Here is a 12,259-nt window from a genome sequence, read left to right on the forward strand (position 1 = left end):
GCGCCACAAGGGTTCCGCAGCGCCCAATTACAGAGTACATAAACAAATAATCAAACAAGAAAACAGCAACTTACAGTTGACGACAATATAGGACAAGTACAGGGTAAATAAACATAGCTACATCAGCAGATGACACTGGAATAAGTATCAGGTGGCAGAAGACTGCTGGATTTGGTGCAGTTGAAGATTATTAAAGTAAGAAAAGGGTAAGCACATGAGGGAAGAGGGCCCTGCTCGTGAGAGCTTACATTCTAATGGGGAGGGGTAGACAGACAGGGGTGAGACAGATGGGGTACATAGAGAGCGTGGAACAGAGGTTTAGGATGAGATTTGGCTGGGTTTGGTGTAGAAGTGGGTCTTGAGAGCCCGTTTGAAGTTTTGTAGAGAGGTGGAGAGTCTGAGGGGGAGAGGTAGGGAATTCCAGAGAAGTGGTGCAGCGCGTGAAAAATCTTGGAGGTAGGAGTGGGAGGAAGTAATCCGTAGGCAGGAGAGTCGGCGAGCATTAGCAGAGCGAAGAGGACGGGTGGGAGTGTAAAGCGAGATAAGATCAGAGATGTAGATGGGAGAGGAGTGGGTGAGGGCTTTGTAAGCAAGTGTGAGAAGCTTGAAATGGATTCTGAAAGGGAAGGGGAGCCAGTGAAGGTCTAGTAAGAGAGGAGAGGTGGACGTAGTGCGTTTGGTGAGGAAAATGAGCCGGGCAGCAGCATTGAGGATAGATTGGAGTGGAGAGAGGTATTTGTCAGGAATACCAGTCAGGAGGAGATTACAGTAGTCCAGTCTGGAGATGACCAGTGAGTGGATAAGAGTCTTAGTAGCATCCTGGGTCAGAAAGGGTCTGATCCTGGAAAGATTTTTTAGATGAAAACGGCAGGTTTGTGAGAGGTGCTGAATGTGAGGTTTGAAGGAGAGGGAGAAGTCAAGGATTACTCCAAGACAGCGCACTTGGGGGGTAGAGGAGATAGTAGTGCCATCAATAGATAATGAGATTGTAGGAGGTGAGGTTATGCGGGAGGGAGGGAAGATGATCAGCTCGGTCTTAGACATGTTAAGTTTAAGAAAGCGCTGGGACATCCAGGAAGAGATAGCAGAGAGACAGTTGGAGATACGAGTGAGGAGAGTAGGGGAGAGGTCTGGAGAGGAAGGATAGATTTGAGTGTCATCAGCATAAAGATGATATTGGAAACCAAAAGAACTAATGAGCTTACCTAGTGAGGATGTATAGAGAGAGAAGAGAAGAGGACCAAGGACAGAACCTTGGGGTACCCCTACAGTTAGTGGAAGTGAGGGAGAGGTGGAGTCATGAGAGGAGACAGAGAATGAACGGTTAGAAAGGTAGGATGACAACCAAGAGAGGGCAGTGTCACGAGTGAAGGATTTGCAGTAGGAGAGGATGGTCCACAGTGTCAAAAACAGCAGAGAGATCAAGTAGAATAAGTAGAGAGTAGTGTCCCTTAGATTTAGCAGCATGGAGGTCATTGCATACTTTTGTAAGGGCAGTTTCAGTGGAGTGGAGAGGACGGAAGCCAGATTGGAATGGGTCAAGCAGTGAGTGTGAGGAAAGAAAGGAAGTAAGGCGGTTGTAGACAATACGCTCAAGGAGTTTGGAGGCAAAAGGGAGGAGAGAGATGGGTCGGTAGTTGGAGAGAGTGTTTGGATCAAGGGTAGGTTTTTTAAGAATAGGAGAGATGAGTGCATGCTTGAAGGCAGAGGGGACAGTGCCTGATGATAGGGAGAGATTGAGAAGGTGGGAAAGATGGGAACAAGCAGAAGAAGAGAGGTAGCGGAGGAGGCGGGAGGGGATAGGGTCAAGTGGGGAGGTGGTGAGGGGACAGGAACGAATGAGGGCCATGACTTCCTCTCCAGATACATGGGAGAAAGATGACAGAGTTGGTGCGAGGGATGGGGAGGGTTGGTAAGGGATGGGAGAAGGCTGGTTACTGATGGTCTGGTGTGATGTGATGTCCTGACGTATGGAGTCAATTTTGGATGTGAAGTAAGTGGCAAAGTCAAGAGCAGAGAGTGAGGAAGGGAGACGAGGTGGAGGTGGGCAGAGGAGTGAGTTGAGAGTGGCAAAGAGGCGCCGGGGGTTGGAAGACTGGGAGGAGATGAGGTTCTTGAAGTATGACTGTTTAGCAAGAGAAAGGGCCGCACTGAAGGATGAAAGCATAAGTTTGAAATGGAGGAAGTCTGCCTTAGAGCATGATTTCCTCCAGTGTCGCTCAGCAGTACGTGATCATTTTTGCAGATATCTGGTGCATTTGGTGTGCCAGGGTTGAGGTGTTAATTTGCGAGGGTGAATAGTGGTTGGTGGAGCAACAGAGTCAAGAGCAGAAGTAAGGGAAGCATTGTATGTGGAAGTGGCTTGTTCAGGGCATGAGAGAGAGAGAATAGGAGAGAGAAGTGAGTCAAACAGGGAGGAAAGGAATGTGGTGTCAATAGCTTCAATGTTACGCTTAGTGATGGTAGCCTTAGGAGGTAGAGATGGGGAAGTCGAGAGAGATAGGTTAATGGAGAGCAGGTGGTGGTCAGAGAGGGGAAATGGGGAGTTGGAAAAATCAGAAATATCACAGCGGTGAGTGAAGACCAGATCCAGTGAGCTCCCATTCACATGGGAGGGTGAGGAGGTCCACTGGGAGAGACCAAGTGAAGAGGTGAGGTTAAGGAGTTTAGAGGCAGGGGATTGTGTGGGGATGTCAATAGGGATGTTGAAATCGCCTAGAATAATGGTGGGAATGTCAGAAGAGAGGAAGTGAGGAAGCCAAGAAGCAAAGTTGTTGATGAATTTGGAAGCAGTGCCAGGGGGGCGGTAAATGACAGCTACTCTAAGATGGACTGGTTGGAAGAGGCGTATGGCGTGGACCTCAAATGTAGAGAATATAAGGGATGGTTCTGGTGGTATGAGTTGGTAGGAGTAACTAGAAGGTAAAAGGACCCCAACACCACCCCCATGGCGACCCCCAGGTCGGGGTGTGTGTGTGAATGTGAGGCCCGCAGCAGAGAGAGCAGCAGCAGAAGTAGTGTCAGAGGGTGTAATCCAAGTTTCAGTAATGGCTAGTAGGTGTAGGGAGTTGGAAATGAAAAGGTCATGAGTGGGGACCAGTTTGTTACAAACAGATCTGGCATTCCAGAGTGCACAGGATAGGGGGTATGAGTTTGTGGGAGAGATGTGAATGAGATTTTCAGGGTTGCTGTAGCGATGAGGTGGGATTAACTTTGAGGGCAGGGATGATGAGAGAGTAGTGATGGTACGGGTGCCTGAGCTAGGAGGGGAAACTGCAGGAGGTGGGCAGGGAGGGAGGTCAGTGTGATGTGGATGGGGGTGTGGGCAGGTGACAGGGAAGGGAGAGAGGGAGCAGGGCTGAGTTGTGGGGTAGCAGGACCATGGGGCAGAGGTGAATGAAAGTGGGGTAACAGGAAAGGTGGGGGTAGGAAACAGAGGGATGGAGGGGAAACAGAGGAGGGGAGAGAGGAGGAGGTGTAGGAGACTAGGGGGGAAGGATAAAGATACATTATTAGGTAGACACTGAGTGATGTGGGGAGTATAGGAAAGCCTTGACATAGTGTTAAGTAGGTAAATAGGTTGAGGGAAAGTGGAAGTAGGAGAGGAGACTGCAAGTGAATCCAAGCAGAAGATTTGCTGAAATGCAGGTGAGAAAAGCAGTGTAGGCCCAAGGGGTGTAGATTTAGTATGAAAAGAGTCAAAAGCGTAGATAAAGTGGTTGCAGAAATGTATTTGGAGTGTAAGAAATTAAAGGATTGTGAGAGGTTTAAGAAGCAATGGTAATTATGTTAGTTTTTTTTTAAGTGTTTGCAGGTTAAATTGCATTGGTGCAGCTGTGCTTAAAAAACAAAATTACAATGCAGATACAAGCATTTGTAGGTGAAATGGACGGTTTTTGAAATGATGGTTTATGTTACAAGTTGGTGGTGTTTGTGGGGGAGCAGAAGTTAGCACAGATAGAGGAGAGAAGTTGAGTTGGGTAAATGCATTCCTGGAAGTGCTAAGTAGGTGTATGAACAGGTGCACCTCAATTTGCAGAGCAGTGCAGAAAATGATTGTCCCTCTTAATAAATACAAAGGAATAGGAATGATGGCACTAAAATTTCTCTATCTCTCAAATCAAGGCACCCAAATACTCAGGGATACATCAATTTAATCCTAACACAACAACTCCTACCTCTAGAAATCATTATGAAGACTAAAGATGCTGGAGGATCTCCACCATCATGCTTCAATAAACTCAAAATGACTCCCTATTCCCAAAAGGTGGCCCTTTAATTGTTATTTTCTGCTGATCAGATGGGATTACAGGACAATATCATGCTCCATTATGGAAACACTTCTAAAGCCAGAAGAGTATGGGTTCACTAAAATTGACCATTCACCACTATCCTTGAAGCAGCAAGCTAAGGGCTACACTTGTTTAAAAAAGGGGACCCACATTTAAATATTTTGGCTTCTTAGTAGGTACTGTCTTATGATAATCAGATAGTAGCACCCCTTACTACAGAAAGCATTAAGAAGTCCAGAGTTTAACGAGTTCTAATACCCAGAGGGTATCAACACAAAGATGATACAGTATGATGTCTTAATATATGATGTTGGGCTTACATATTATTCCTCTACATTTTATGCATTAAATACAAACTATGCCATTTTTTAAAGTATTTTAATCCCAAAACAAGAACTACAAGGTTGTTCTTGGTTGTGGGATTTTTTTTTAAATCACAGTTCATTTTAGTTCACTTTCTGTTAAATTAAGAAAAATATATTTTTGTTAGAAGTTTTTTACAATGTGAGGTTTAATTAACAAACTACTTCTATTTTAAAAAATCATGGTAAAACTTGTTTGGGTACTGCATAAAAAATTTACAAAATCAATGTTTGAACGTGTCCTGCCCAAAAAGTGGCAAATAAGTTCCACACAGGGGTGAGAAAAGACTCAGCAACAAAACAAAATAGTGGTACAGTTTGTTTTATGTATGCTGGTTTTACTTTTGCACAGTGTGCTTTTTGACATTATTGAAAATTATATCCCAAAATGTAGTATATTATTAACATAGGAATACATTGCTGTAATTCATGTGAATTTGCCATAAATCTATTTATATAAAGCAAATGCTGTTTCCCAAAAGCATTAACTGGTAATCCTTAAAGTGTGGCTTTTCTAAGACAAAGTATATTATGTCTTTACAGGTGGTGTTTGCATTGCCCAATCTCTGAAAATCCCTCGAGAACCCAAACCAGGAGAATTTGATAAAATCATTAAACGCCTGCTGGAAACTCCTCATGCTCGTGCAATAATAATTTTTGCAAATGAAGATGACATAAGGTGATAGTTTCCTCCTATTGTTTGTGACAGGTTTGATCTTCTCTAGTGGCAGGAGTATTGCATAAACCCCTTTATTTCTTATCAGTTTTACATTACCACTTCAAGTATATTCTTGTGAGACTGATGGTTTAGCAAATTTCAATTGCATTTAGACAAATGTTATTTGGTTGTTCCTTTGAGACGATCTGGCTGTCAACCTGAAACTATGTAGTATCCTTTGGATTAAGACATGAGATTGAGTAAATAAAATTAGATAAATGAAATGAGAGTGATAGGCAGTGTACTGTATGATGCATTCGTGCTATACAAAAATAAATGAACATGAACTGCAAACAAATGATAGGAGCCACAGCAGCATCATTTTCTGAAGTAAGGATAAAGTTGACAGAAAGATTGACTAATTTTTTCATCCCTGGATGTTTAGCAATTCGGGTTAATGTGCCTTGTGTGAAATCAATAGTATTTATGTTCTTCTTGTGTGTGTGTTACAGACGAATTCTAGAAGCTGCCAAAAGAAACAATCAGACTGGACACTTTCTCTGGATTGGATCAGACAGCTGGGGCTCTAAAATTTCACCAGTATACCAACAAGAGGAGATAGCAGAAGGAGCTGTTACAATACTACCAAAGAGAGCATCAATAGATGGTAAAATACCTCTTCTAGTATACAGTGAAAATTGTGTACAATATAATGCTTACAATGAACACATTTACTTTGACATCGTCATTCACAGCATACCTTAACTAAAAACTAATCAAATCTGTACTGTCTATAGCAGTCAATTATTAACACCTGCATTCTCCTAAAATAAATTAGAGTCCCAGTGGTTCCCAAACTTTCTTGAGTCACAGCACCCTACAGTATGAGCATTTTTTTCAAGGCACCCCTAAGCTAAAAATTTTAAAGATAAATTTGGAAAAAAATATCAAATTAAGTCAATTGTGCTTACCTGTCATCCTTGGGTTTAGTTGTGTGGTGGTGTACTGTTATGCTTCTGATTGTCCACATGTGTTATGATTGGCAGTCACTATTTTGACTGGTTTTGCTTATCACTTTGACCTTAAATAATGTGACTTGGTCCTGGAACACCAACCCAAGGCACCCCTGCAAGATCATCGAGACACCCCAGGGTGCCTAGGCACCCAGTTTGGGAACCACTGAGTTAGACAATTAATACAAATGTCACATCACCTTTAATTTTTTTTTTTTAAATAAGGGTCCTTGCTTTTACTGTTAAGATGTATTAGTAAGAGGTAGAACATATGGCAAAGTCCAACACTAAAACTTACAACCGTGTGCCGTGTGCCTAATACATACTAATACATATAAGAAATAAATATTATATTTCAGATCCCACTGTACACTTTTCAAATGAGGGGAATGTGCATCAATGATAAAAGTACAAAAAAATGTAAGCTGTACAAAAGATACCTGTTATATCCCTGTCTGACACATTGTAATGTCATTACCGATCCATTTTAAATCCTAATATATCATTCTGTGCATTAATGATAATTTTTGTCTTTGTGGAATAGGATTTGATCGATATTTTAGAAGCCGGTCATTAGCCAATAACCGAAGAAATGTATGGTTTGCAGAGTTTTGGGAGGAAAACTTTGGCTGCAAACTTGGATCACATGGCAAAAAAAATAGCCATTTAAAGAAATGCACAGGTAAGCAAATTTGTAATACTTTACATTATTTCACTAGCAATTTTAAAAGTCTTCCTAAATTTCTTTTTAACATATTTGTTTTTTAATAATACATGTGTCATTAGCAACTGATCTGGGTATTGTTGTAGATAAAAAAAAATTTTCTTTATTATACTGTATGTTGTTATAGTCTAGTGTGCAAAAATGTGCCTGTCATTTTAATTGCTTGAGTTTGTTGATGCTCCATGCAGACACCTTTGAAAGCTATTTGTCTACTTCATGTTGAGTCGATTTTATTGAAGGTTTTATGTGGATTTGTAGCTAATCTATAGATTACAGCCAGGGTTTTTAGGCATACAATACTAGAGAGACTGTTGATGTAATACTGGTTGATGACAATTGCACTAATGCATCCTCCAGACAAAACCTTAAATGATTATCATTTAAGGGCTAAAATGTTTCCATCATTTTGCCTTTTTTTTTTAAACTTTGCATGTTATTCAACACAAATTCTATTCTAAATAGGGTCAATTGTATAATGTACATCTTGTATTTACTTTTGAAAGTGAGTGACTTGACAACATAGGGAAAATTTATTTTATCATTGGATTTTTGCTGTTAACAAAAACATTTTTATCCATCTATTGAAAAATATAATTGTAATATTTATCCGACACAATATAAGAAATGTTTGTGATCTGTTTCATATCTACAGTATGTTGCTGAAATCAAGCAGTGATAGTATACTGATTGGCTTTCAGCAAGAATGGCAACACATGCTTAGTATTAATGTTACTAAACATAACATATATACAGTAGAATGTAATTCAATTGCCCACAGTAATTTACTGTTTAAGCACAAACAGGCTTAATTTAAAAATGTACTTTAGTTTCCTTTCTACAATATATGTTTTACCTGGTTCTTCCCCTTAGATTGCAAAAATGTGGCACTCCTAATACCTGGATTCAGGCCTGATGTTCCAATTTTTTATTTGTTTGTAAATTGCTGGAGGTTTATGTAGCTCATTAGCCAAGTTAATAGCCACTATATGTATGAGTTTTTGTGTACATTGTAACTGCAAGCTGCTAGGTGGGAGGGACAAATAGCACCCAGCAGGGTGTGTCCATGCCACATTTGCTCATGCTCGCTCTACAGTATTGGGACCAACCTGAGCACTTGATGACCCTATTTGTGAACTCTGGGACATTCTCTGCAGGCACATGCAAAAGTTGAGTTTTTGCTGGGGTGTCAGTAATTGAACCCAGACAGTTTTGCTAGTTGAAGAGTAGGGGCCATCTTGCCATGAGGCTAGTAGAGTATTGTATTTATCTAGTGTGAATATTCTAGTGATTAGCAGTAGGGGCAATAATTAAAATAATTTTTGTTAAACCACAGACAAAAATATTATGTGGCCACTCACCTATCTGGCCCCATAATATTAGAAATATTATGTTGAGTTATGTGTGTCTTGCTATAGATGTCTTAGTATTGACATACTGTATGTGGCTGATATCACAAAGTTATTGATATTATTTCTTGTCCCATCATCATAATATGTAATTAGCTTTTTCCTTCTATATATACAGTGAAAAAATTGTCAAATGGTTTCAATGTTTTTTCCTTCTTTATATACCATACAGTGAAATATTGGTTAAATATCCTACTACACAGAAAATCATAGGGGTTTGTTTTCATATTAACTGTCTGATTTTCCTAGTACAAAGATATATCATACAGACTGCAGCAATAAGATAGGGGATACATTTAGGATGCTGGCATTGGCCAGAGACCGGCACTGGAATCCCAACATCAGTCAAATGCAGATGCTGGAATCCTGACTGCCCGCATATGAATCGTTGGTATGCTGGGGGCTGTTAGGGTTATTTAGCAGGGGGGGAACTTAGATTTAGGCACCACTAGAGAGGGTTAGGGTTAGGTTGCGGGGAAAGGAGGATTTGGGTTATGCAGCGGGGTGGGAGTTAGGTTTCAGCACCTCCAGGAAGGTTTAGGGTTAGGCTGCAGGGGTGAGGCTTAGGGATAGGCTGCGGGATGGGAGGGCTAGGTTTAAGAGAGTAGTGGAGATGGTAAGAATACTTACGGGACCCCTGTTGTGATTCTCTCCATCAGGATGTCACTGTAGTCTTCTGACCGCCAGCATCCTGAACTCCGGTCATGCATATCACACCCTAAGATAGCATTGTTAAATAATGACTACAATTTTAAAATGTAATATAATACTTTAATACATATGTTTTCTGTAGACTGCAGATGATAAGATGATTAGGTGATTTGTAACATTTAGATTGATTTATATATATATATATATATATATATACCATTTTAAATAATAATAATAATAATAATAATAATAATAATTACTTTTTTTATTATTATTATTATTATTATTATTATTATTATTATTTTAAGGGTATATCAGTCAATGCGAATAGTAATAATTTTAATGTTATGACGTTATCTAATATAGTTTGATTTCGATTACTATTACTATCATTGAATACAATTCTTGCTACATGGAATTAGATATCAGGCAAAGAAAAAAATATTCCATTTGACTCAACTCCCAGTGTAATCTCTCTCTGATGATGAAGTATGTAATCGACAGGTGTTTTTAATCAGTGTAGCAAATAGTAAAGTGATTTGAAGTTTGTAAGATAATAAACCAATGTGGCTTGTTAATGACCAATAAAAGCTGAGATCCAAATTATGTGATACATATGCTTCAGAATGCACAGTGAAATATAAATGTTATATTTCAATGAAACTATATTTGTCAATCCTGCAAATGTCCTCTACCAAAACAGGCAAGACATAATGTACAAAGTTAACAGTAGATTGAACATGCAATAGCTTAGTATTGCATATCTTCTGGAATGTCTGTGCCCAAAACAGTATATGTATAGACCTTTCAAAACATATTAGAAAAGTCAAGGCGGAACACAGTCTTTAAAAACAGTTCAAGAATGCCATCATAACAACCCTGCATCACTGAAATCCACAGCAAAACAGAAAGTTAAACCGACTGGAGAGGGGGTGACTCTATAAACAAACTTAGAAAAGAAGAGCTAAGATGGATGCTAACACTAGAAACAAATGTCTGTAGCGTGGCGTATATATAGACAATGCACTAAATCCATCATATGCAAAACATGATGTTGGTTATGCTTCATTCACTGTTATAATGTTTTGTCAAGCCCGGTCTACCAGACATCCTGCAGTGCAATAACAACACACAGAATTCTGCCATTGATGACCTGCTCAAATAAATAGTAAATTATTCATGTGCAAACCTTATATAGCTTTTTTACTTGTGAATTATACTGCAACAAATCACTGTAATAACAAACCACGTAATAACAATCCCATGAATTATTTCAAATAATGACCTTTGTTGTGCCCACATAAAGTTCACACAATGCAATTTACTTCCTTATTTACAGTCTTCTCATTATATTATTACTTATTCTAGTTAGCTTCTAACAGCTTTTTATGTTTAACATTCCTGTTTATGTAAGAATGTATCATATATGACCCTGATAAACTGTATGTAAACAGAAGGAATATGTGGCTCTATTCAAACACACCCTCTTTATGAGATTGACAAATCAAGGAGCCAATGAAAAATGTCCCACATTCATTCAATGACAGTGAGGCTGGGGTTCATTTGGTATAAAGAGGACCAGGTCTTAAATAAAATACTGAATACTCCCAGAGGAAGGACAATACTAGGCTGAAACACATTGAAGCTACTTTCATTATCTACACTGCACAAATGAGTCTATGTATTAAGCTTCGAGAGAGATAAAGTGGACAGAGAACCAACCAGCTTCTACCTGTAAATGTAATTTTTCAAACACAGCCTGTAAATTGGCAGTATGAAGCTGACTGGCTGGTACTTTATCTCTCTTTAAGGCTTGGTATGTTGACCCATTACTCATCTATCTGCTTTGTAGCAAATCCCCTCACACCACCAGAAGAGAGACTAAGGGGGAACTCATTTGTGCATGGGTTGATTTTCTAGTTTGCTATTCAATTAGGGGAGTGAAAATGTGATGCAGTGAGTCTTTTTTCATGCATCCCCAAAGCAAGTCTGATTTTTCCTAGAATTGTTATTTTTATGAAGAAATCACCAGGATTTGCTCTGGCACCATTTCAACTAGAGGACTATTTAAGCAATTGGTAGTTTCCAATTAGCTTAATCAGCCAGTAATTGCTCACCTTTCAAAGGTGTGTCTTCTTCATCCAGCATTGGGAGCTGGTCTTCTGCTTTCAGCAGTGTGTATAAGTGTCTGTGTATGTGTAAGAGTGTGTGTGTGAGTGTTTGTGAGTTTGTATGCTGTATGTGTGATTGAGTGTGTATGTGTGTGTAACCCCCAGGAGGAAGTAACAGAGAGAACAACATCTCCCAGCTGTCCCCTTACCTTCCAGCAACCGCCTTGGCTTCCAACAGCCCCCTCCCTAGTGGAAGTTGGAGAGTTGAACACCAGGAGCCACGGAGACCACCAGAGAAGTAAGTATCATTATTATTTTTTCTCGCGCCACAGGGTTTTCATCTTTTTTTATTGGCTACCACAGGTATACAGGTATCAGGAGTACTTATACTCACATTTATCCAAAATTGGGAGTGAGGTCCGCAAGATTTTTTTTGTGGGCTATACCTTGTGCCAAGTTGCATTACCCCCTAAGGGTGAATACCATGAGATTTCATCTAACCACATAACTGATGGAACCAGTAAGTCATCACAATCCAGTGAGATTTACTGTGTCTCTCCCAAACACACATCCCAATGACCGGTAACCAGGCAAGTGCCCAGCAGGAACCAACATTGGAAGCAGGGACAAAGTGAGCTCAAATTGGACACTGCTATAGAAGTAATCCTATTTATCCATTGGGAACCAGCTTAGAAGGAATTCAACCAACCTTGGCACCGCTGGGGAGGATCCATTCTCCTTCATTGGAAACTGTACCTAATATTGACTTAATGGCTATGTCAACTCTTGTGGTTAAAAAGGTTTCAGCAGAGCTGCAGGATGTAGCACTCTGAGCACACCCAACAAGCCCTATAATTGATGAGACATCGACTTTGATTATCTGCAATCAGTGGTCAAATAGACATACCATGCATTAGATACAGGACTCACTTATTTTATATTAATCACATAAATGAGTGTATCCTACTTAACATACAAGTCTGTTTCTATGTAAATATACTTGTACACTGTCTGTAATTTTGATGTTTATGACAAGTAAATT

The 12,259-nt window shown here is 39.8% G+C and overlaps 1 protein-coding gene across 1 annotated transcript in view; it reads left to right on the plus strand.

The window, feature by feature from the left end:
- GRM8 (glutamate metabotropic receptor 8) overlaps nucleotides 1-12,259 on the plus strand; it is a 1,527,000-nt gene that overhangs the window by 930,691 nt on the left and 584,050 nt on the right. Inside the window, exons 4-6 of the mRNA XM_063927164.1 lie at nucleotides 5,198-5,333; nucleotides 5,825-5,979; nucleotides 6,870-7,007. Of these exons, the coding sequence (XP_063783234.1) occupies nucleotides 5,198-5,333; nucleotides 5,825-5,979; nucleotides 6,870-7,007 (429 nt within the window). The remainder of the gene's footprint in view (nucleotides 1-5,197; nucleotides 5,334-5,824; nucleotides 5,980-6,869; nucleotides 7,008-12,259) is intronic.

This window comes from Pseudophryne corroboree, chromosome 6, assembly GCF_028390025.1.
Source record: "Pseudophryne corroboree isolate aPseCor3 chromosome 6, aPseCor3.hap2, whole genome shotgun sequence".
NCBI lineage: Eukaryota > Metazoa > Chordata > Amphibia > Anura > Myobatrachidae > Pseudophryne > Pseudophryne corroboree.